The sequence below is a fragment of the Carettochelys insculpta genome, chromosome 3, assembly GCF_033958435.1.
Source record: "Carettochelys insculpta isolate YL-2023 chromosome 3, ASM3395843v1, whole genome shotgun sequence".
Lineage (NCBI taxonomy): Eukaryota > Metazoa > Chordata > Testudines > Carettochelyidae > Carettochelys > Carettochelys insculpta.
This window is the reverse complement of record NC_134139.1, coordinates 64514039-64539820: the sequence shown is the minus strand read 5'-3', so window position 1 is coordinate 64539820 and position 25782 is coordinate 64514039. Positions and strand designations below refer to the sequence as shown.

General features: G+C 43.0%; 1 protein-coding gene across 2 annotated transcripts in view; it reads left to right on the top strand.

The window, feature by feature from the left end:
* The first annotated feature begins 10132 nt into the window (after nt 1-10132).
* The window catches only part of PPP1R21 (protein phosphatase 1 regulatory subunit 21), a 74416-nt gene continuing 58766 nt past the window's right edge, over nt 10133-25782 (top strand). For both annotated transcript variants that reach the window (XM_074990012.1, XM_074990011.1), the window contains exons 1-7: nt 10133-10293; nt 15715-15783; nt 17062-17208; nt 21213-21311; nt 22414-22578; nt 22667-22725; nt 23975-24069. In XM_074990012.1, the coding sequence (XP_074846113.1) occupies nt 10231-10293; nt 15715-15783; nt 17062-17208; nt 21213-21311; nt 22414-22578; nt 22667-22725; nt 23975-24069 (697 nt within the window). In that variant the 5' untranslated portion in view covers nt 10133-10230. The remainder of the gene's footprint in view (nt 10294-15714; nt 15784-17061; nt 17209-21212; nt 21312-22413; nt 22579-22666; nt 22726-23974; nt 24070-25782) is intronic.

Below are 25782 nucleotides of genomic sequence, written 5' to 3'. Positions count from 1 at the left end.
TGATCCCAGCCCCAACAGGGACCCTGGACCCAGTACGGTAGGGGATCATGAGGCTGACATGATTTGTGCCCCCCCTCCCCCTTTGGAGAACTGAGGCCCCCCCAACCCCCATCCCAAGCCCCCTCTCCATGTTCACATACCCCCATTCTTTGTCTCATGCCCCATTTACCATTGTACATAGTTATTTGCAGAGCATTAATTTTTCAAAGCTTCTGTGTGTCAGTAAATGGTTTATTTGGTTAGTAGCCCTGTGTCCCTTGTTATTGGGAGGGGGGAGTGGTGGGGGGTGGATGGGCAGAAGGGGTGATGGTGGGGATGGGGTGGGGCTGTGGGATGGAGGGGCCTGCAGGGGGGTGCCTGAGGGACAGTCCCTGGGGCCCATGGGTGAAGCTCTTCTGGAAGGGCTCCTGGATCTGTGCCCCATCATGGTGGTCCTGGCAGTTTGGGACCACAGCTGGCTGTTCATACCAAGGCCAGCATCAGCTGCCCACCCCTAAATGAAGGCCTCATCCTTGCTCTTCACAAGATTGTGGAAGGTGCAGCGTACTCCCACCACCTGGGGGATATTGTGCAGCCCAACACACAGGCATGTGAGCAGGGAGAGGAATAACACCTTCAGGCAGCCAAAGGCACACTCCACCAGGTAGTGTGCCTAGTTGAGCCGGCTGTTGAATAGTTCCTGGTGGGGTCCATGTGGCTGGTGTAAAGCCACATGAGCCATGGCAACAGGGTAGGCTGCATCTGCTACCAAGCACACGGGCATGGTAATGTCCCTAACAAGGAGCTCCCATAGGGGGAAGTAGGTCCCTGTCTCCATCCTGCAAACACAAATGTGTTTAGTTTTAAAAACATGAGTAGTCCGAGTTCAGTCAGTCATTTAATGGGACTGCTTCCATGCTTACAACAAAGCATCTGCATAAATATTTGCATGATCTGGTAGTTATAATCTTGTACAATGATAAAAGATCAAATAAGCAACATAGTAGGTTAAATCATATACAAAACAACAAATGTATCCATTCATAAAAAGCCAAGGAAGCACATTTTGGGAAAATACTAAGGGCCAGATTTGCAAAGGTATTTAGGCACTTAGCTGCTTTTGAAAATCCAACTAAGTTCTTATCTGCCTCTTCAAGTGTCTCAAATCTCATTTTAAGCATTTTGCATAATTTTTGAAAGTATTAAGATAAATTAAAGCTTTAATTTGTGTTTCTTATTAATATAAGGTGTCAATGGGCTCTAAATTGTTTTATATATTCGTATCAGCACCAACAAACAGTCATTTCCAACAACAATAGATTTCAACTATCTGGATTCTGTACCTCCATTTAAGGATCTTCTGACAGCTAGTCAGAAAGCTGAAGGCCCCAAACGGTTGCGGATCCAACCCAAAGGGTAAGAAAGATACCTTTTATTGTTTATGTTATGGGTGAATTGAAATGTTTAAAAATACTCTGGGTTCTTAACGATGGATGTGGAAGAGTTGCAAATTGATCTACTCTTTCAAATGTTTTGCCTCACGCTCCTCACCTAATGTTAGCCCCTTCCAAAAGCAGGAAGTGCTTGGGTGGTACCCTACATTTAAAAATAGGAAGATTATTTCTTATGCCTACAAATATCACAATATTGGCTTTGGTTTCTGCGATACAAAGTGCGGCCTTAAAAAATTCATGATTTCATTGTGCAGGCATGGCATCACCGTGACCCAATCAGAACATATTTTCTCTGAACATACTGTTAATTCTAAAGAGAAGTATCCACTGAGGGACAGCAACATCCCATGCAGCAGTTTCATTCCACTTTCAGCAAGATCTTATTTTAATGCATTAACTCTAGAATTGTTAGGGCAAATCATTTCTGGTCTCTACTGGTTGATTCCTTCAGAGGGTGTCCTAAGATTCCCATATTTAGAAACAACTCCCAATTCTGGTAGGATTGTTTTTCAATTAATAATTTCAAGCATCTAAAGTATTCTAAAAAACTACCAAATGTATTTTGATTTTGAAGTTCAGTGCCAAAACTGTGGCCATGAGGTACATTTATTCTGTAAATCTCTTTTATATCTGAGAACAATACGCAAAAAAAATCAGTGGAGATAAAACCTGTTGCTTAAAAAATATTTAAAATAGTATTTTAATTGTGAATCTTTTTGTTTTTTACCCTGAATTATGAAACAGGGTTAATTTGTCTCATTGAAAATAATAAAAGTCATGGGGGATTGTTGTACGTCTTTTCTTGTTGCCAACAAATTTAACGAGCTGGAGATTTAGAGTGCAACTGGCATCACTAGAGTGTGTTTTCGAAATTTTGAGTGTACCCTTCAAGAGAAAAGGTGTGGAAGTCTGATGGGGGCACAGAATAAGTGCACACCCAACTGGGCATGGCCATGAGCAACACATCTTGAAGAACACCAAACCAGTTACAGAACAGGTAACTGTCTTTTAGTGAAAGAAATCAGTTACAGCTGCAATTAGAACAAGCAGAGAAAACCACCCAGCTACTCAGGCATGGCATGAGGGAGGCTCAGACTTTTGCAGACAGGCAGGAAAGGTAGTTAAGCAAACTCCCAGTGTCTGTAGGGAGAGCAGCCTCTGAGAAACATGTTGCTGCTTATCAGAAAAATAAGGTCAGTCATGCTAAAGCAGCTGCCCTATGCAGAAGTCCCCTGCTTTCCCCCACAATCCACTGATGGGAATACACCAAGGAACAGGGAACATAGGGGCATGTGAAAAGAGGCCCTTTTTTTGTTCCCCATCCCAAGAATAATGTGCAGATAAAACTATATAAAGTAGCCCCAGATGCTAAGGGAGGAATCTGAGCTATCTCAGATGAAAAAGCAGTCAAGTAGCACTTTAAAGACTAACAAAATAATTTATTAGGTGAGCTTTTGTGGGAAAGACCCACTTCTTCAGACTATAGCCAGACCAGAACAGACTCAATATATGTTCTGGTATGGCTATGGTCTGAAGAAGTGGGTGTGTCCCACGAAAGCTCATCACCTAATAAATTATTTTGTTGAAGTGCTACTTGACTGCTTTTTTGTTTTGACAGTATATAGACTAGCACAGCCATCTCTGTTAATATCTCAGATGAGTTAGAGAAAGAAGGGGTAATCGTATAATAGCCTGTAGAATGTAATAGATCTGTTTGGCTGGTGCATAAACCTTGATGAGATAAACAGTGAGGATAAACAAACAGTATGCTGTTTTCACAGGTGGCTTATGTGGGAGGGGACACTGATGGTTAGCTGTTGCCCTTCACGCTGAGTCAAGGCACAAGATATGGGAAGAAAGGGAGGGTAAGTCAAGTCAATATACAAAATTTAAAGGGGTTCAGTTGGTTGATGAACCTATCTGCCGGCAGCAGCCCTGGATAATAGTATATACTGATTCATGGGCCATGGCAAATGGATTAGTGGTGTGGGCCCCTAAGCGGCAAGCTGCAGGATGGAGTAAACATGGTCATCTCATCTGGGACAGATTGTGTGGCAGCATTTGGCTTAACACGCTCAAGTACTCCAAATCAAAACTGCCCATGTCGATGCCCACAGTACAGGCAGTGGGGCGCACAGTTTTAATAACCAAGAGGATGAGGTTGTTCAGATTCATGAAGTTACAAGTGCTACCCACACACAAGATATTTTGATCAAATGGAGACAAGAGAAAAGTGGACATTTGGGGGGGTGCAATCTAGGTGGCAGTGACTAAAAGATAAGGGAATTAAGGTAACAATTAGACATACATAACATACTTTGGGGATGTAAGGTGTGTGCAGCTGTGAACGAATGGCAGGGCTGGGCCCTGATGCCAATGAGAAAAATATCTGCAAGTAAATTTAATTATGCTCGGCAAACTGATTATATCAGGCCCCTCCCAGCTACCATCCGGAAAAATCGCTATGTACTGGTAATGGTAGATGTTTATTCAGGTTGGGTGGAGGCCTGGCCCACAGGCAAAGCTACTGCCCATAGCTGCTGGGTTTGCAAAGGAAAATTTTATAGCAGCATAGGAACCCTAGGAAAATTCAGTGACAACAGTACCCATTTTACAGCTGGGACTGTCCAAGAAGGGGCTGCAAAAGCAGGACTCAAGTGAGTCTTTCACATACCTTATTACTTCCAAGCTGTTGGAAAAGTGGAACACGGTAATGGAATTTAAAACCATGCTGTGCCTCATCTGTAAAGAGCACTGGAAGTGGTGGGGTGGTCAGCAGCTTGAAATGAGGTGGACCAAAGGAGGGTCCCCATTTCTAAAACTCACACAAGGACAATAGTGGGAAACCACCGATGCTCTCCCAGCAGTAACACCAGGCCGGGCTGGGAAACAAGTTAGGTATTTAGCTCTTAAAGATGGTATGCGCAAACAAGAAGTTGTTGTAATGGGTTCAGGGCATACCTATGGGGTACTTATCCGACAATGATTTAATCTCTGTGCCAGGAATAAGGTTGAAACCCCAAGAATAGTTCTATGTTCTTGTTCACATGCTGCTAATTATCTGCCTCTGGAGGGTGGGCATGGTTGATGGTCAATGCATAGATAAGGACGCTTGGTAAAACAGTTCCTGTTCCACAACTGATACCTGTCAACATGACCTGTCCTCTCACAGCCCGAAGACTGTACATGGGGCAAGAAACTTACTCAATTTCCATCAACAGTCCACTGACCAGGTAACCTGGAATAAAGACTTTATGTCCAATGTCACCCATGGATTTACAGGCTGTATTTGGTTCCATCTGCAACAGAGATCACTGGCATCAATCCAGAGAACACAACGAGAAGGTATCCATGACCCACATGGAACCAGTAACCTTAATTTAATCAGTACCAATTGACACGAACTGCACATTATAGGCAGATGATGTCAACTTATAGTACCGAAGTAGTGTACAATCAGAGTGGGATTGTATATGGGACTTATAATCATTCAGTGGTAAATGGATTACAGCTTAAGTTTATGGTTATAATTTCAGTGTAAATGGTTTGTGATAAGAAGCCTGTTAGCGCTGATCTCTGGGAACATGCTTTTGGGGAATTTACAAACACAGATTGGACAAAACAGATTGAATACACATGGAAACATAGATGAGGTCTGGCTTGGGGAGGGCATAGGGTGGTATAACCTCTCCACTGAACCAGCAGAAGCACCCGTTCTTTTGAGTCAGGCTATGTGTTATATTATTCTCACCAGGGAGTACTGAATAGTTTGTAACCCTGAAATGGAAATTAATATTTCCTGCATGCATCCTAATTGTAGTAAGTGGACTAAACTCATACTCAATTCCTGGATACAAAATAAGGAGGGCACCCAAAGGGCTAAGAGACTTAGGTACCACCCTGGGAGGTAAAGAGCTGGGTACCAGGATAGTGATTATAGTAGCCCTAGAAGACAGTGCAACTAAACTATCAGGTAATGGAAGGAGTGGCCTAGGACAGTGGTTTTCAACAGTGTACCATGAGAACTGCCCAAGTGTGCCAAGGAATTTTGTCAATTTCCCCTCACAGTGGCTCTTTGCAGAGCCAATGCGAGGGCAGGAAATAGCTGACCCCATGCCAACTGGGGTTTAAGCACCAAGGCTGCCTGAGTCACAACAGGCATGTGCTTCATCAACACCCAGAGACACCAGAAGACATGCCAGGCCATCAGGACCTGATTTGTGCCAGGAGGCAGCTCAAATGCTAGAGCCAGCCAACATGGAAGACACAGGTGGGACATGAAGGAGAACATAGAACTGCCTCATCTAGTCCAGCCCCCGGGGCCAGACTGCTCTCTCCTGGGGCCTGAACGGCTGCCGCTGACTCCTCTGCGGCTCCCAGCCCTGCTGCCGCTGAAATAATAGAAATAAATTCAGTTGGTTTAATGGCTGGATCTCTCCTGCCACCCTGCTGGCCATTAAACCAACTGAATTTAGTTCTATTATTTCAGTGGCAGCAGTGAGCCACAGAGGAGTCAGAGGCTGCAGCGTCCAGAGCAGCAGGTTGCCGACCCTTGGTTTAGACTGCGTGCTTATATTTTATATTCTTTTGGTAACTACTCTTGACTTTTTGCCTATCAGTATAATCACTAAGCTTGTTTTACAGTTTACTAGTAAGTTTGCCTGAAATGCTTGGTAAAGCTGTTGCGTTTTCAAAGGATGATGGATATCCATTTTCCATTGATGAAAAGAACTAAATAATAGGCTTGCAGTGTTCATGAAAGGATCTTGAACAGTGCAAGACAGTATACTTTTGAAGTACAAGGCTGGGAGCTCTGGGGATTTGGCTGTTGTCTCTCTGTGTGTGATTTATGAGTTGCTCTGCGAGCAGTCATGCAATACAGCTGCAAGCTGGACTCCACATACAGTTGTGCTGAGTGATAACTGCACCTGGAGGGGTATTCTGCTTATCACTAGTAAAGCATTATGAGAGTCAGCCCTGGCTAGATGGTCAAGGGGGTACGGCTGTCCCACAAACCCAAGTGACAGCCCTGAGATGTCATCACACACAGAATCTAAAGTTCTTCTGATTGCAAGATTGGGGCCATATATTATGCAGTGAATTAGTAAAGCTAACAAAGGACTTTAGGGCGCACCTGAATTAAAGGACTATACCTGGGTTCAGCAACCAAAAGAGCAAGAAGGACCATTTTTTCCATTTTGATAAAAAAAAAAAAAAAAATGAATAGTTCAAGAGCTGCAATGCACGTGCATACGAGCTGGTCCTTAATAAATAATGTCAAACTCTACTGTTTGTAACCCCTGTTTTAAGAACAGCGCACACACAATGACTTGTAATGCGATACATGTTTACTGCAGGATGTTCACAAACTTTTTATAGATTCTATTTCCTCACACTTTACGTGTGTGTTTGTAATACTGTCCTCCTGACTTTTACTCCCGAACCTTCTCTGTCTCCAGAGGACACTAGGGGAAGTTACCCAACGTTTTGAGATCAAATATCATTGCTATTGATACATGAGTTGTTCGTTTTTTGGGTTTGTAGACATTCACTGTTTATCAATAATAATCAGGAGGGTTTAAAAAAAAAACAAAACAAAAAACCACCTTTGCAATTATAGCATTGGCAGCCAAAAAAAAAAAGCCTTTAAAGAGCCACAGCTTGCAGGCCCCTGTCCTGTACCAGCACAAGTAAAATCATTAAATCCTTGACATCTTCTGACAGCAACATGATGAAGAGGCAATGTAGTATAAGATTACAGATTGACTATGGTACTGGGAGGAGATCTTCCTATTAATCCCATCTCTGACATTTACTTGTGGACCTTCAGAAAATATCTATAAAATTGCAATAATAGACATATCAACTCATAAAAATATAATGTACAGTGTAGCCAATGTGTGCACACTTTTTTGAAAATACAAAATACTATTATTAATTATATTTATGGGAAAACTTCCACAAATACACAACTGACACAAGTAGCAGGTTGCTCATGAACAGCAGTGCTGAAACCTAAATGTAGTGTTTTTGAATAGCACAGACAATGAGCAAGTAATAACTTAATTATCTTGCATCACCTACTTTGTCTCAAATCCAGAGACCTGAGTGCAGGAAAATGAACTCACCCATGAACTTTTTACATAGCAGCTGTTACTATGGTGGAATTGGGTGAACGGATGCCTTATTCAAGTCCTTGTGTATGTTGTCCTCCTACTATGAAAATAAAGTTGCCAAACTTGAGTAGAAGGCTCCCCCTAGTGTATTAATGCTAAAAGTGAATTGTACAATATATAGGAGAAAATACACATGCTTAAATTGTTTTCATGTTTATACCTTGCCATAGACTTTGACTAAGGTTTTACATAAAAAATTCATTTCAATGGTGCAAAAACTCTAGTAAAAATTAATGGGGGACACAGCTTTTTGTAATTAAATATTTTGTTAAAATACACATCTAAATTTCAAATCAGATATTTTACAAATGATGGTGTGAAATGTTTCCTACAAATGTATGTTGCACGCATGATGATGCCTCTGGGTTAATTTATTTCTTCACACGTATCATGAACTGAACTTATGACAGTGCTGATTACCTGCTATGCACCCTGCCTACTGATTCTTTACACGCAGGACTTATTTTCACATCTAATCCCTGAGCATCGTTACAACTAATACTTCATTTTTCAAAGAATGTGCCTGTCTAAAAGGTCCCCTCACCCCAGTGCATATCAGGCAAGGAAGGGCTGGTTCTCATTTAGGCCAGCTTTTAATGCTCTTATAGGCTAGGGTCACCTGGGGACAGCCAGAGCTCTTGGCTTCAGCTGTAGCCATATGTCCGATGAGAGAATGAGCCTTGCCTATCCTCCATGATTTTGGACATTTTAAATGTGCCCCACACCTCTGTTTTCACCCTGTGATGTATCTTGGGCAGCTCCCAAGCTTGGTGCCCCGGTACAATTGCCTCCCCTCCATCCCCTTGTCAACCCTGTAATGTTGGAGGTTTTCTGATGCAGGGCTGAAAGGGTCAAATCTGGGTGAATTGCTTAGAAATGAGGCTACTTACAGTCTGAGACTGGGATCCTCACTATAAGTCACACCAAATCCAGTCATAAAATATACATATAATTGGAGATACACATCTCCTAGAACTAAAAGGGACCTTGGGAGGTCATATCTAGTCCAGTCCCCTGCCCTCTTAGCAGGGCCAAGGCACCATACCTGACATCTATTTGCTCAACCCCTAAATGGCCTCTGGGTTTAGCAGGCTAATGCTCAAGCCACTGAGCTATCCCTCTCCCATAGAGAGCACTTCTGTTTGACATGTTAACAAGAAGTCTCTCACACAAACAATCCTCTCAGACACTCAAGCCAAAACACTGTGCCAATCAATACCACTCCTTACTTGAGAGGTTATGAAAATTAATCTCACCAAATCTGAACAAGTTTCATTTTTATATATATATATATATATATATATATATATATATGGAGAGAGAGAGAGAGAGAGAGAGAGAGAGAGAGAAATATCTCCTAGAGCTGGAAGGGACCTTGAGAGGTGAAGTCCAGTCTTCCTGCTCTCTGGACAGGACCAAACACCATCTCTGACCATTTTTTAAAAACAATTTGTGCCAGACCCCTAAATGGCCCCTCAAGCATTGAGCTCATAACCCTGGGTTTACAAGGCCAGTGCTCAAGTCACTGAGCTATCCTTCCCTCCAACCTCAAAGCTCCACCCACATTCCCAGGTCAATGTATACCACAGAAGTTACACAAAAGAGCACTTTATGTCAATCCGTCAGAATCTAAAAGTTTGTGAATAAAAAAAGAAATAATAGGTTGAGAGTAACGACGAAATGGAGGAACCCCCCAAGTCCCTCTTTATACCCTTCCTCACATGGAGGGAATTCCATTGCTCTCCTGGTGGGAAAACACGTCCAAGGTGGGAGTTTTTAACAAGAGCCAGTCACGCGGCGGCTGACCACCCCCTTTTTCCCGCCTCCAGCCAGACATGCATCCCGGTCTGAACAGCCCCAGCAAGGGCGCAGGGCCTCGGACGTGGACTGGCACCACTCAAGTCCACGTTCAGCCCAGTGCGCTGAGGGAGGGGAAGCAAACCTTGCGCCGCACCTTGGCCAGATCTCCAGCCGAGGTCCGGCCGCAGCCAACACTGAGGTAGCCAACCCTCATCGCTACAAACCCTGCACAAAACGGCTACGCGCGCAGGCGGCCATTTGCTCCCGAGAGACATGGCGCTGGCCCCGCGCTGTGCGAGGATCGGCACCCAGCGAGCTCACACACCCCGCTTCGGTGGCCGAGGCGGAGCACAGCCAGGGGCGCGTGGGGTGCAGGCAGCACCGAGGTCCTGCTCCACAGGCCCGCCCGCCACCATTGTTATCAATAGCTCCTGGATGAGGGCGAGCTCCAGAAAGGCTGGTGAGTCCGTTACCATAGTCACAGCGGCGCGCCCGCCCCTTCCCGGGTCATGTGATTCACACTCCGGCTTCTGCTTGGCCATGGCGCGGGCGGGGCCGACAAACAAACCCCCGTGTACTAGAATGGGCCGCTTTTGCTCCGCCATCTTGGAGTTTGCGTGGGGGTGGAGCGGCCAAGTGTTGGAGGTCGGCTCCACCCTGTAGCTTAGCGTGAGGTTGCGTGGTGACGTATGCACGTTCTTACGTCCGAACGCGGAAGTCGGTCGGTGGGGCCGGGGTGTGAATCTGAGTGGCGGTGGCACTGGCGCTGGCTGTGGGTTTTCCGCCAAGGGGCTCGGTGGCTCCCGAGGAGCTGCGGGGCGATGGCGGCGGCTGGTGCGGAGCTGCAGGGGAAGTACCAGAAACTGGCCCAGGAGTATTCGAAGGTACCGGGCGTGCGACAGCGTGATGCCGATACTGTTGCCCTGTCTCGATATTCTCCTCATATCGCTGCTGGTCCCGGTCCGTGGGGCGACCGAGACAGCCTCTCCGCACACTGCTCTGTCCATGCCTGACACCGTTTGTCTCCTCCTCCCCTCCCCCGTCCCGCCTGTCGCTCTGCCGTATCGAGATACCCGATGCGATACCCACAGCGATGCTTCCGGCACGGGGGGTGGAGGCTGGCGGGGAGATGAGCTGCCGTCCTGCCACCTCCCTGCTGCTCTCGCAGCGCTCGCCGGTTCCTGTACGGCGGGTCAGTTTGCATCCCTGCCTGCCCTCCCCGGGGTGTTGTCCCTATCGCCTTCCTAGTGTTCACCGCTCTCCTCCTTGCGGCTCGCGTGGCTAACAAGACTCAGGATGTTCAGGACCACCCCCGCCATTCCTTTCCAGGTGCTCACTGCTGCGTCCCTTGGCTGCTGTAAAGTGCTGCTGATCTGAAAGTGCTGTGTGAGAGCTCCGTGTTAGCTCGTCATGCTTCCTAGTACTGATGCTGTGGCTGGTACTCCAGCCCGGCTCAGTCATAATCTGGCTGGCCCTTCCCAATGTCTTGGAGCAGGCGGGAGAGTAATACAGCAGCCGGAGATGTACAAATGTATTGCTCTGATATGGACAGCAAGAAGTCCTGTGGTACCTTATAGACTAACAGATATTTTGGAGCAAAAGCTTTCATGGGCAAAGATGCATCTGACAAAGTGGGTTTTTCCCCATGAAAGTTCATGCTGTGAAATATCTGTTAGTTGATAAGGTGCCCCAGGCCTTCTTGTTGTTTTTGGACATACAGACTAACTTGGCTACTTTTCTGATACTTATGATATGGATGTTGAAAACTTGAGAGGGCTGGGCAGTCACTGTCCCTGTTTTCTCTCACTTCCTACAGTTTCAAAACAAAAAGCAGTCAAATAGCACTTTAAAGACTAGCAAAATAGTTTATTAGGTGAGCTTTCGTGGGACAGACCCACTTCTTCAGACCATAGCCAGACCAGAACAGACTCAATATTTAAGACACAGAGAGCCAAAAACAGTAAGCAAGGAGGACAAATCAGAAAAAGATAATCAAGGTGAGCAAATCAGAGAGTGGAGGGGTGGGGGGGAAGGTCAAGAATTAGATTGAGCCAAGTATGCAGACGAGCCCCTATAGTGACTCAGAAAGTTCCCATCATGATTTAAACCATGTGTTAATGTGCCGAATTTGAATATAAAAGCCAGCTCGGCTGCTTCTCTTTCCAGAATGGTGCGATAATTCCTCTTCAGTAACACACATACCTTTAGGTCTGTGCTGTCTAGCTTCCTGGAGGGAGAGATGTTAGGGAGTCCTGCCTGTAACAAAAATAATGGTAGCACAAACCCCAAAGTGATAGTTATCAGGGGCAATGAAACTGGTCAAAACACTTTTCTTTTCTGTTCCCCACCTATTCACCTGTCATAGGTAGTGATTTAATAATGGTGTGCTCCCATACTTACCCCTGGTTGGCTAGACAGAGGGTTTGCTTCCTTTCTGCTCTGACGGGTTGCAGCAGGCATTCATCATTAGTGTTTGTCCTGTCTTATCTTTTGTAGTACTTCATCCTAACCCCACACCAAGGTGGACATAGGGTGCCCTTAATGTTGTTTGTTTTGCCCCACAGCTGCCCTAGTGGCTAACACAGTTACCTCTTTTCACCTCACCTCTACTGCTGCTCATAGCCTTGAAAGAGCCCTTTTGGATATCATAAGAGGGAAGGGTGCTCATTTTCTAAGATCCATGCAGGTCCTCCAGTTGGAGAAAAATCCCGCATGGGGTTAATACTACAGTGTGCAAGTTTACCCATAAAGCATTAAATTGCTGCTGTGGCCCTTGACCAATGTTCTCTGTCTAATTTTTTCCATCCATGGGCAGAATAAATGTTGTTGTGTGCACTGCAACAAGTGCTGATGTGCACCACCAAGAGAAACATGCTGCTGGAAGTGGGCAGCAGTAAGCACTCTACCAATCAGCTGGGTGGCACTTGAATCTCTCTTGGGTGCCTGCCCAAGCAGTCAGCTTACAGGGAACCCTGCCCGCTCCCCCTGATTTGGGGGAAAAAAAGGTTCACCCCCCCACTTTAATAATATGGGTAGGAAAAAAAAAACCTAAGTGGATAGAAACCATTGGAATGTGACAGTCCTGTGTATGGGCAATGGCAAACAAAAGGTTTCACAGGCCACATGTAGAACTCCAGTAGGCTGCAGGTTGCCCATCACTGTTTAAAGCAGAAACTTGTTAGTGTAAATTAAATGAGCCTGATTTCTGGTGCCTATGAAATGTGATTCTCACTTCTTAGTTTGACGTCTGTCCATTTTTAATCATTCTTTATATCTAATGTAGGCATTTGTATGGTCCCTGTTACCAGGGTATTTCAACATTTAAACATTTTAGCCACCCTGACAGATTTTTTTTTTCCTAATGTCCAAATTAAACCTCCTTTGCTGCATTTAAGACCATTGCTTCTTGTCCCACTCTGAGGTTAAGGAGAATAATTTTTCTCCCTTCAAAGCTGTTATCCTGTTGCCTTCTCTTTTTCACACTAAACAAACCTGATTCTTTCAATCATCCCTCATGGGTCATGTTTTCTGAATCTTTAACAATATTTGTTGCTCTTCTAAACACCTTCTCGAATTTCTGCACTTTTCTGGAAATGTCCTGTGCAGAACTGTACTCCAGTTGAGACCTAACCATTACAGAATAGAATGGAAGAACTACTTCTTATGTCTTGCTTATGACACTCTTGTCAATGCTTCCCAGAATGATGCTTGCTTTTTTTTTTTTGCAACAGCGTTGCACTGTTTGCTTATATTTCACTTGTGGTTCATTATGACCCCTAGATCCCTTCCTGCAGTTCTTCTTCCTAAACAGTCACTTCCCTTTTAGTATGTTTGAAACTGATTGTTCCTTTCTAGGTGGAACATTTTGCATTTGTCTTTATTGAACTTTGTCCTCAGGCCATTTCTCCAATTTGCCCAGATCATTTTGAATTATAACCCTATCCTCCAAAGCATGTGCAACCCCCTCACAGGTTGTGTTATCTGCAAATTTTATAAATGTACTCTCTTTGTCATTATCTAAATGACAAAGATATTGAACAGAACCAGTCCCAAAACTGATTCCTGCAGAATCCCACTTGTTGTGTCCTTCTAGCATGACTGTGAACCATTGGATAACCACTCTCTGAGAAAGGTTATCAACTAGTTATGGACGCACCTTATAGAAGTTACAGGTACACTGTATTTCCCTAGTTTATTGATAAGAAGGCCATATAAGGCTGTATCGAATACTTTACTGAATTTAGGTATATCATGTCTACTGATTCACCTTTTTCCTCAGGGCTTGTTATCCTATCAACAAAAGCTGTTAGGTTGTTTTGATACGTTGTCTCCTGTTGTTTCCCATGTAGCACCAGGAACAGCTTTGAAGTTTTCCAGAAATACTCTAGCAGTTATGTTCTCTTCTGTACTCCTGCCGTGCTCCTGGAAAAAATTCAGAACTGTCTATGTTGGCTGCTTCCTATATTGCAGAGGAGAAAGAAAAGTAGCTTTGTCTGGTCTCTTGCATTCTTCATTACTTTGGGGACCCTAAGGGGAGAGAGAAGTGTGACAGACTTTCTTGAGCCTACAGGAGTACCCAGCAAAAGATAGTTTTCACCTGCACAGGACAGCCCAAGAGGTAGGGAAATGAAATTCTGAGAACCAGTGTCTGCATGCAGCTTCCTGATTCTCTAGCCCGGCCCATGTTAGAGGAGCTTGAAAGCTTCTCTAACTTCAGAATGTGCAAAGCCAGAACACTCCAATGTATCACAGGCTCTAAAATTCACGTGAGCTATGTCTAGATTACAGGGATTTGTTGATGGAAGTTTTTGTTGGAACATATGTGACAGATAGTGGCCAAACTGCCAAGCAGATCACAAGAGTGATCCGCTCTGTCGACAGTCCAGCTGCTCTGTCGACAGAGCGGATCACCCTTGTGAGCAGCTGGACTGTCCGGCTGCTCTATCGGCAAAATGGGCAACTGGAAGCACAGGCGGACTGTTGACAGAGGGGCCCCCAGAAGGTCCGGACTGGCTTTCTATTGAAAGAGCTCTGTGAACAGAGGCCATGTCTACGTGGCCCCAGTCTTCAATTCCGTTGCTGGCAGAGCTATGCTACGCAGGTTTCTGGAAATTGCAAATGGCTTGCCATTTGCATACTTATGCAGGTAATTGGCATAGCCATGGGAGATTTCACTCTCGGCAGAGGGGTCTGCTGGCAGTAAAGAGGCTGTACAGACTTGTCTCTGTCGGCCAAACCCCCTCTGTTGCCTGTCCCTTAGGTGTGAATTTTTTTTCAGGGATACGAGACTGGCAACAGAATGGGATGTAGCTGGCAGAGGCACGTCTACATGGCCTCTTTACTGCCAGCTGACCCCTCTGCTGAGACTGGAATCTCTCATGGCTATGCTAATTAGCCGCATGAGTACCTGCTTAGCACAGCTCCTGCTGGCAGCAGAGCTGAAGACTGGGGCCATGCAGGCATGGCCAGAGGCACTATTTCCTGTGGGGAGCAGGGCACAGTTATCGACAAAATGTGCCTTCTGTTGGCAGACGCCTAGGGAATCTTGCCGACCAAACCCTCTAGTATAGAAATAGCCGTGGTTGCCCCAGTAAAGAGCCCTAGAACTCATGTTTGACTAAAGCAAAATTTATATCACCGACATCAGACCCTAGCGATAATACACCAGCTAAGGACAGTAGACATGCTGCCTGTGCATGTAGCTCTGGAAGTGAGGCATAGGAATCTCTTTTAATCCCCAGCTGATGCAGGGCCAATCTCTCTCTGTGCCTTGGGAATTCTGAGTAGGCAACTTGCAAATGGCTTCCTCTCCCTTTTGGGCCCCTGAGAAATTCAAAGGGAGCATAATGAGCCCAAAGTATCGTTGTCTTGTGATCTTTTGAAATGCTTGGCTGTCAGACAAAAGGTTAGACGTCAGCATTGGCTTTTGTGAATTCACGCCCTTTGGGCTTCAGTCAGTGGCTTTCCCAAGTGCAATCCATTTTAATTCATGTCTGGAGCAGCTGGACTCAGCCATAGCAAAATAGTACAAACACCTGGTGAAGAAATGGGAATCAGAGCCGTTATCAAGGAATGGGAAGATGCAAGGATCAATGCTCTTGTTATTTAGTTACGCTTCGGTGGTGATACTCTGAGAAGCAAATAGAAAAATGTCATTGTGGATCTCCATCTTTATCAGAATGATTTCCAGCTCAAACTAGCCAAGCTCATAGTAAAAAGATGGGAAGGTACATACTTTTGGAGGTTGTTAATGAACACTTCATTGTTTCCTGGAGGGATTAATAATTTGCAACTCTTGTTTTCAGCTTCGAGCTCAGAATCAGGTGCTGAAAAAAGGTGTTGTGGATGAGCAAGCAAATTCTGCTATTTTGAAGGTACGCATTAAAAAGTCTTCTATTTAATTGCATTCAGTCCTGTCAAACTATCTGATCAGACTGTAAATAGGCATGTAAGATCCTGTTTAATTAATTAATGGGTTAAATGTTAAGCTTAAAAGGCAAGGGCAGCAGAGGGGGCTGCTCTGGCTGGGCTGGGCATCCGTGACCATAGCACTCCTTGGCTGAGCCCCATGGATGAGGGCTGCTCTGGCCAAGCTGGAGCAATTACCTGCTCTTGATTGGCCCGCAGGACTGCTCCGGTTCCCCCTGTTTAACCTGAAGTGGAAGCCTCCTCCATTTAGGGTGAGGCTTATTGGTTAACCATTAACATCCCTAAGAGTAAAGCTCTTTGCAGATCTGCTTTGTGGGTAGGTGGATGTAATTGTTACTTTGTTAATTGTAACAAAGGATTTATTTGGGTAGAACTTTCCCTTCTGCAACTATTCTGTATACAGTAAACCATCGATTTAACGGATAATGCGGGGAGGAGTGTGTGTTAAACCCAAAAGCCTGTTAAATCAGAGGATCTACTGCCCAGTCCCCCTCCAGCCCCCCCACCCCCAAAAAATGCCCAAGACCAGCCACTGGAGCTGGAACTGCTGCCACAGCGGGGGGGCCCCCACCATGGCTGAAGGCCCTGCTGTGGCAGCAGGAACCACTGCTGCTGGAGGCTCTGTCAGGGTCTGGAGGAGCCACCTCTGCTGCTGGAGCCACCATGTGCCCTTCCCGCCAGGGTGGGGCGCATATGTGAGTACTGTCTGCCTGCGTACATACACCACCTCTGGTGGGAGGAGCACATGGTGGCTCTAGTGGGTAGAAGCAACAGTTACTCCAGCCGCGGCAGCGGTAAGTCATCCTACATACTTTTTTTAATTGAGGAGGCTGGATGGGATTTAGGATTTTACGGGCCCTGGTTAAGCTGACTTTGGGAATAACAGGAGGACGAAGGCGGGCTGGTAGATGTCCATTGTTCCCAAAGTCTACTAAATCGAGGTCCATAAAAATCAAAGGTTTACTGTACTGTGTGGTGGCCATTTACAATACAGTCACCAGGAAGTATCCATGTGATTGTGCATATTTGCAGTATACTTTGTGTAGACTTATGTGCCTTTTTCCTTTAGGTTGTCTACAAATCAACAAAGCAATTTATGTTGAATTTGTATAATAGTCATTCTGTGATTTTTTTTTTTTTTTTGAGGGGGAATATTAAAATCACTTTTTTAAAGTTTGTGCTGAAATCATAGTGGACTGATTTAAACTTCTATGCTAATGCAGGAGCAACTGAAGATAAAGGAACAATCACTGAGAAAACTGCAACAAGAAATGGACAGTCTGACGTTTCGAAATCAACAACTTGCTAAAAGGGTGGAACTGCTTCAGGATGAACTTGCCTTAAGTGAAGCAAAGGGCAAGAAGAACAAGGTAGGCTTTAAATGAAAAACAGAAACATGTCCTGCCTTTCCATTACTGATCTCCTTTTCATCAGCATCTTAAGAAGAATAAAATGATGTGCTTAACTACTTTTGTCTTTCTACCCATGTTTATTATTGTGCCATATACCACATAGAAACTGTATAGCAGTAATAAATTAGTAGAGCATTGTTTCACCCCTTGGTATTATCTAATAATAAAGAAATTTAATTTTAAATAAATGAACATACCTTGCAGTATAAAATGCACTGCATTTAGTGTGTGTATATTTAACTATACAAACTAACAGACTTTTCTGTCAATTTTAACTAATGTTATGGGTTTCAATTGGCCTTGTCTTGAAGAAATTGGGCACTAAGATGGTTATCTTCTATATGCAGTCACTGTCTTCCTCAAAGAATTATAATAGATTATAATTTCAGGGTGCATCTCAGAGCACCTGATTTTTGTTTTAAATGTTTGAGGTGTAAAGCCAAATACCTGTTTTTGTTTTTTCTACTCTCTCCCCTTGCTTTCCTTCCGCCTACATGACTCAATATGCTCATGCGTAAGGCTAGCAAAACTGTGGTCCTCTGTGATTCTGTGCAGATCTGTAAACTGTGTGGACCATGGTTTCCTATGATTTGACAATTGGGAATATAGCAATTTATATTTGATCAAACTTGAGTCCATCTGGCACAGTATCCTGTCTTTGACATTGGCTAATATCAGATACTTCAGAGGAAAGTATAAGAACACTGAAGTAGGTAAATGTGTGACAATCTGCCCCCTCTCCAGGCTAAATCTCAGATTGATCTCTAATACAGATTAACTTAATCCCTGAAATTTGAGGTAAATATCCTTTCCAAAATTTTTATCAGGATTTGGTAATTTTGTATGGATACCAATAATTTATAAGTTTGATATCATTAGTTGATACAGTTAACTTAGAATTCTGTAAAGTGAATGAGTATTTATTTTTTCTCTCCAGTATGTATTATTGTACATTTATCATCATCAAATTTCATTTACTTCCTTCCCACATCTTTAATAAGTATGTTAAACATGGAACCTAGTACAGAACCTTGAGTTGCTCTGCTGTATCTTTAGCATGATAACTGACAGTTTATTCCTGTTTGTGACTTTGTTTCGTAGCCCGCTTTTGATTGAATACAGTAGAATATGGAAATATACATACATATCTCACAGAGCTGGAAGGGACCTCAAGAGGTCATCAAGTCCAGTCTGTTGCCCTCTTGGCAGGACCAAGCACCATCCCTGACAGAGATTTAAAAAAAAAAAAAAGAAAGTTATTTGCCACAGACCCCTAAATGGCCTCCTCAAAGACTGAGCTTACAACCCTGGGTTTGCAAGGCCAGTGCTTTTAGTACTTTGATTTTCATGCCCTGGCTATTTAGCTTCTATAGTAGTCTCTTTTGGCAGGATGGATTGCCTTAAATAATCTGGTTTTTGTATTGGTACTTTTTAGTTTATTTTTGAACAAAAGCTAATTCCCATTAGTTGGTGATCATTAAAACATGTAGATTTGCACCTAAACATATTTTTTTCACTAATTTTGGCACTTCTTTTTACTAGTCAGGCTACACTATATAATTGCTTATATTTTGTACATTTTTTATTATCTTGGCTTACAGTTATTTAGTGTTAACTTTTACATTTTTTTAAAAACTGAATGATGTATTTCTTCTTTACAAGATAATCCTTCTTTCACAGGTGACTTGTGGCAAAGCCTTTTTGGATGGAAATTCAGATACACAAAACAGCATAATAATTTAATTAATAAAACTACTTAACTCCTGAAAACATAAGAATTTTTTAAAACATGCTTCAAATTTAAAATTTTCCTGCTTAAACAAAGGAAAACTGTAGTTAATGAATTCTGGTGACTGTTTCTGTTCACTATATCTTTTATGATTTTACAGCTAATACAGCTTACCCTTTCATATGTTCTATTCATAGAACGAAATAGGAAAGCAAAGCTTTCCTGCTTTTTCAGCTTCCAGTTGATTTCTTAATGCTAACTGAACTAGTCATTTGAACTGAACGATTGTAATAACTAGGGCAACCGTATCTCCCTGCCCTAAATATGGGACAGGCATATATGGGAGCGAAGGGCAGGTCCTCCTGGCTCTCCCATGTCCTGGGAAGCTGGCAGGGAGGTGGCAGCTGCTGGTGTTCTGCAGGAGCCCCAAGGAAGCAGTAGCCCCCCCAGTGCCCTCCGGGGAAGCAGTAGCCCCCAGTGCCCACCCCCAGGGGAAGTGGCAGTCACCCATGATCCCCCTGCTTCCCCGAGACCTGAGGAAGTGATCTGCCTGCACGACTGCTGGCAGAAAAGGTCAGTGGGGGAGGGCCCAAATACAGGACAATTGGTCTATTTTAAAAAATAAGTATTGGCTCCTTATTTGGGACAATGGTCACCCCAGTATTAACCTGTAATATAAATTGTAATAAGAAAATACTGTTTTTGCACTTGCATAAGAGGCTATTACTGTGAGGTTTAGCACCTCAGCAAACTCTGTTTCCAGGTGCTTAACTCTCAAGTTCGGTGTTAACTACCTTAAGGGCCTTCTGAACTCTGGGGTGTGTGAAGTCCATGCCTTTTGGCTTACTGCTTTCAATGTTTGCAGCAGTACTGCCTCTTCTTAAACTTGAATTTCTGAGAGTAGCTGATCTTATCAGAAAAGAACAAGTCAGGGATAAACATCATCTCAGTGGTGAAAAATTACACAGATAAATCACTTTGGGCACATTATGGATGATAAGGATACTAATGTGTCTTTATCTTCCCTAACTGCTCCATTTAGGTCCAGTGATTGATCAGAAACACCAGTTCTTTCTTAAGCTTTGTGCTTCTAGTACACTTAAATAATCTATTTTTACAGTTATTTACTCTTTAAAATGCATTTTGGCCCTTCTAGTTTCCCTTTTACTACTTGCCAGTTATGATTTATTTATTTATGACTCAGGACATAGCGCTTGTTTTGTAGTCACTCTTACTTAATAGCTCTGCTGCTGTCACTATTTGGATTGCCTTGTGCTCTCTAGTTGTTCCAATAAGTAATCATTTAGTGTTAAGAAACTTACTTGAAACTACCTAATTAAGCCTATGCAAACTTATAAATATTGTGAGTGGACTTCTTGAGCAATGCATAATTTTTTTGATATTTTTAACCAGTATGAACAATACATTTAATGCAAGTTTTCCATGCAGTTGTCACAGTCCAAATTCAGAGAACTGATGCAGCCTTTGAACTTGTGTAGGAAGTAAGAAATATTTAGATACAAGTATTTTACAGATGTTGCTCATAGTCTCTCTATCAGTGTTCCCTCTAATTTTTTCCATCCTTGGATGTGCAGCACCATAGAAACACAAGCTGAAGGCAACAAGTGCACTGCTAATCATCTGGGCAGCACCAAAATCTGTGGGTGGTCGCCCAAGTGCTCGGCTTAAAGGGACTCATCTGTTACTCTGGAAAAGTAACTGGATAAAACCCTATATGGATACAAAATTGGTATGTACATCCAGAGCAGCATCTGCAAAAATGACTCTGATGTGGATGGCCACAGATATCCACACATTTGCGGGATTCTAGATACAAAATTGGTATCCATAGCAGTAAATATGAGCTGCAGATATCTGCATCCATATTGGCAGAGGTGGATACCCACAGGTATAAAGCAGATATCTGTGGATTTGCAGACTTCTAGGAGTAGATTCAATTTTAAGCTATGTAGAGTAGGCAAACATATTGGCAATGCAACCAGGAGTCCTGTGGCATCTTAAAGTAACAGATTTATTTGGGCATAGGCTTTTGTGGGCAAAACCCACTTTATCATCTTATGCCCAAATACCTCTGTGTAGTCTTTAAGGTGCCACAGAACTCCTCATTGCTTTTGTGGTTACAAACTAAGATGACCATCCCTCTGGTCTTGGGAATGGGTGTCCTGTAAAACCACATGCAATAAGCGGAAATGCTTTTTATAATTTATATCAGAAAAATGGAGAATCTTCATCTCTGAGTCAAGAACAGAAGTGTGTCTTTGATGAGGATCTTCAAAAGAAGATAGAGGAGAATGAACGGTTACATATACAAGTGAGTAATTCTAAAAGATTTTTTTCTTTATAGGTTAGAAATCTGGTTATATGTGCAACCATGTAAGCAAGTAGCAAAGCATCCTAAAACCTGTCCATGTGGTAGCGCAGGTCTCAGAAGAGGCTTGTGAGAGAAGTGGATTAAATTAATACTTTTTTTTAATGATCCTTGAAGAATGAGACCACACTAACCGGCATTGCTGCGCATGTGTTTAGGTTTGATTTACAAAAATGGTAGAATAACTGAATTTTTCTTTCAGATTATTTTACTCACGAGGGAAAACTGTGTCACTGCGCCATGCAGAATTTTGCAGAAATTAATATTTTTTGCACAGGCTTTTCCTTTCCCCCCCCCACTGAAGTGCTGCTGGCTGCCACTAGGGAGAGCTCAGGTCCTGAACAGAAGGCAAAAGATAGGAGCGGGGAAGGGGAGGATGAGTAGAGTTCCTAGCAGCTGTTGTTTCTTACATGCCTGGAGCTGAGCTTCCAGGTGTTTCTTTCTCTGTATCCATGGGCTTGGGGTGGGTATGGGCAGGAGAAGAAGGGTGGGTGTCCAAGTGGAAGGCTCCAAGACTGGGCTCTGGGGTTATGAATGTCTGGGCTCCGAGGGGAGGAAATGTAGATGTCTGTCTACCTGGCTGGGTTCTTCTTGGGGGAAGGGGCAGGGAAACATGAACTGAATTGTCGCAGTTGTTTCTTCACCACTCCTCCTGCAGAAAGCTATTTTGAAATAAATTACCAAATTTAATTGGAACTGCTGTGATTATGTAGTGTTAGATGAATATAATGTGCAGAATTTTATGGTTTTGGTACAGAATTCCCAATAAGTAAGATTTGAAGCTGCTACATTCTAAATAGTGTTACAATACAGTGGATAATGCTCCTTAGTGTTCTAAGATTTGTAGTACTTACGAGCTAGTCTAATATTATGTTGTTGTGTATACATAAGTAATTACATAGGGCAGAGCAAGATAGGAATCTCCAGCTTGCAAAAGTCTGCCTTCATTATTAGGAGTTTGTGGTATCCATATGAACTGGCACAATTTAGAATATTGGTGAATAAAGCATATTTCAGATGAGAAAATTCCTTTTCTCATTTGTAGTTCTTTGAAGCAGATGAGCAGCATAAACGTTTGGAAGCTGAGCTGACAAATAGACTTGAGGTTTTGGAAATGGATGCTGCCCAGCATCAAGCAGTGGTGGATGGTTTAACCCGGAAATACATGGATACCATAGAAAAACTGCAGAATGATAAAACCAAGTTAGAAGTAAGTTTTACAATTTTACTTAATTAAAATAAAACCTTTTGGCATGTATTAGTACTTACATTGTGGTGTTCTCTTATTTTGCATAAAGATCAAGTCTCAGACACTAGAAAGAGAAGCCAAGGAATGTAGATTTCGAGCAGAAGAATGGTAAGTTCTTATCGTATGCTAAAATATATTTATTTTTCGTAAAGCAAACTAACCAAAGAAATCGAAACAAAAAGCAGTCAAGTAGCACTTTAAAGACTAGTAAAATAGTTTATTAGGTGAGCTTTCGTGGGACAGACCCACTTCTTCAGACCATAGCCAGACCAGAATAGACTCAATATTTATTCTGGCTATGGTCTGAAGAAGTGGGTCTGTCCCACGAAAGCTCACCTAATAAACTATTTTACTAGTCTTTAAAGTGCTACTTGACTGCTTTTTGTTTTGATAGTGTGTAGACTAGCACGGCTTCCTCTCTGTTACTAACCAAAGAAATGTTGGTGTAGGAATGTAGAGCAATCCTGTAGAGCCATATAAACTCCTTCTGGTAAATCTGAGTTACTTAGTGCTCTTTTACATGTGACATGAAACTAACAACAGTATACGGATTTCAAGGCCAGTTTGATTTGACCTAGCAAAAGGGAAATGAGTTGATCTCGTCTCTACATGTTGATCCACTCCTGGTCTCTCTTAGGGATCTCTGTCCCCTCTCGTTGGTATTTGACAAGGCAACAACTTTTGCATGTGTTGATAAAATCTTGTTTGTACACTAGACCTAAAGAGGTCTGACTTTCTTTAGCAAAAATGCTAGGTAATTGTGAAAAATAATGGAATTGTTATTTTGAGAGGTGTTCTCATTTTAAAAGAGACACTTGTCTGAAAATGTAACATAGTTACAGTTGTCACATGGAAATAAGTTGATAGGAGTAAGTTATTGATGGCATGTGTGAGTAGAATATTTTACTGTACAGCATTACTAATGACTAGTGTTTGTCTTGTAGACTTTTCTTTATAAAATTAGTAACAACTATATTTCAGTTGTACAAAATATAAGTGAAAGCTCATTTGAACACAATAGAAATATGAATATATAATAAGTTTATGGAGCTCTTTGCTTTGCATTATAAGCTACTGGGTTATTGTCAGTAAATATAGGATTCTGGTATCCTTGTGGCTTTCGGTGAACTTCTCACTGTGTGGGAAGGGGGAGTAAAGAACTTCAAATTCATAATCACCATAAATGTCAGAGTTTTGCTCTGACCTATCCTGTATCTACTTATACTGCTTTCTCACTCTCTTGAAAAATTTGCTCAGTATTTGCTGACCACAGGAGACCACAGGTTAAGGTACAACTGAGATGTTACTGATTTACTTTAAACAAGGTTTGTAATGCTATCCTGGTTTTTCTACTCAGCCAACAGCAGTTAAAGAACCTTCATGAAGATTTGGGTAGGCGGTTGGATGACTCTTTAAGCATAATCAAAGAAAAAGTACCTTTCAATGACACAAGTAGGTATTTCATTGTTCCATCCTCCCCCAACATTGTCTTAATTTGGGCATTCATGTGGACTAAACTTATTTTAGATGCAAAAAGCCCCAGGTAGCTGAACTGTCTCCCATTGCGACTACTGGTGCATTAATGATATATGTATTGTATTATTTAGCGCATCTGTTCTAACTTATGGTTAAAGACCTCTGTAAAGCTATTAATTGTATGGAAAATATAACTTAAAATTGTGTAGTATGTGTCTTAAACTCTCCTGTAACCTACCATCTGATCAACTTCATTTGGATAGAATATTCTACAAAGAAAGGATAATTCTGTTAATTTACCGAGGCCCTCCCATGGATGGCTCTTTAACATATTCAGGAGGATTCTATCCAGCAAGGAGAGTACAGTTGTTAACGTATGTTATTGTTGAGAGGAGTGGAGAGTACTACTAAGGGATAAAAACTCAGTGTATAATAGCCTGGCTCCGGGATCCTACAGAACAGCTTGATGCAGTGGTAGTAGGCAGTCTGTCAGCATCCATCACCCCCAGTGACGTGCAAAGCCGTCTCTTCCAGGCTACGTCCTACCTGGCTCTATTTATAGGTGTTACTAACATGCCAGTTCTTAGACACTTAAGTGACATACACCCTGAGTTAACATTTGTAAATGTAGGTGTCCATTTCCCATGGATAATCTGTCCTTGCTTAAAACCCAGAAATAAAGGCAAATGTAAACTGACCTCTGCTTAGCCTTAGTAAGAGAATCTAAGGAATCAGGAGCTAGCACAGGGTTCAGCAAGAGTGGTACACAAGCCGATTTTCTTCAGTACGTGAGGTGGGAGCTCAACCCTGCCCCTCCTCCCCCATGCAGCTGATGGCTTGCTCAAAGCCATGCCACCTGTGGGTTAACAAAAGACCAGCTAATACTGCCAGCCACCACCTAAATGGTAGAGCTCTGGACCTTAATCTGTTGTAAGTGGACAGTTAGTGACTTTAAAAAGTACCACCAGCGCCTGGACCGTGCATAGAGGTCAAAAGGTGAAATTTCATCGCACTGCCTCTGCAAGGTTGCTGACCCTTGCTTTAGCATACCCAGCAATGGGTTTCTTCCTTTCCCACCTGAGTGTGGAGACAGGCAAGGCAATTGAACCTGGACAGGACAGGTTTAGGAATACATTCCTCTCTTGAAACTAGACATACTGCTCTGTCTCAGGTGGAGCAAACAGATGGAAGCAGTCCTTCATTTGTAGCAGAACTTGTTTACTTTTTAAGGTGGCTTCCCAATTTTGCCTTTTATCCCTCCATGTCCAGATATTCAGCGTATTTTGGTCTTTGCTGAAAAAATACTTTGGAATTTTGACATGGAATTTGACTTGAGTCTGCTTTCCCATTCTATTCCCTTCTCCTGAACTGCTGCAAAACAGCCAAAAAGAAAAAGGACAAGGTGAGAGTCAAAGTGCTCAGCATCTACATCTCTTCTGCCCCTTCCTGCTAAAGGGGCAGTTGGTATGATTTTGCCAGGCTCCCCACCAGAAGGGACAGATCCCAGACAAGAAGAGAGCTGAATTTCCGTAGAGTGTTTTGGAAGATTCTCATCCCGTCGTAGGCAACATGTGGCTTTGGTTACAAAGGGCTACTTGAGCAGGTGGTAGGAGGCCCTCTGTTCCCCTGTATAGTAGATCTTGGTGCCAGTAGAGGCTGAAGAGACTGAGAAGGAGAAGCAACAGCAGC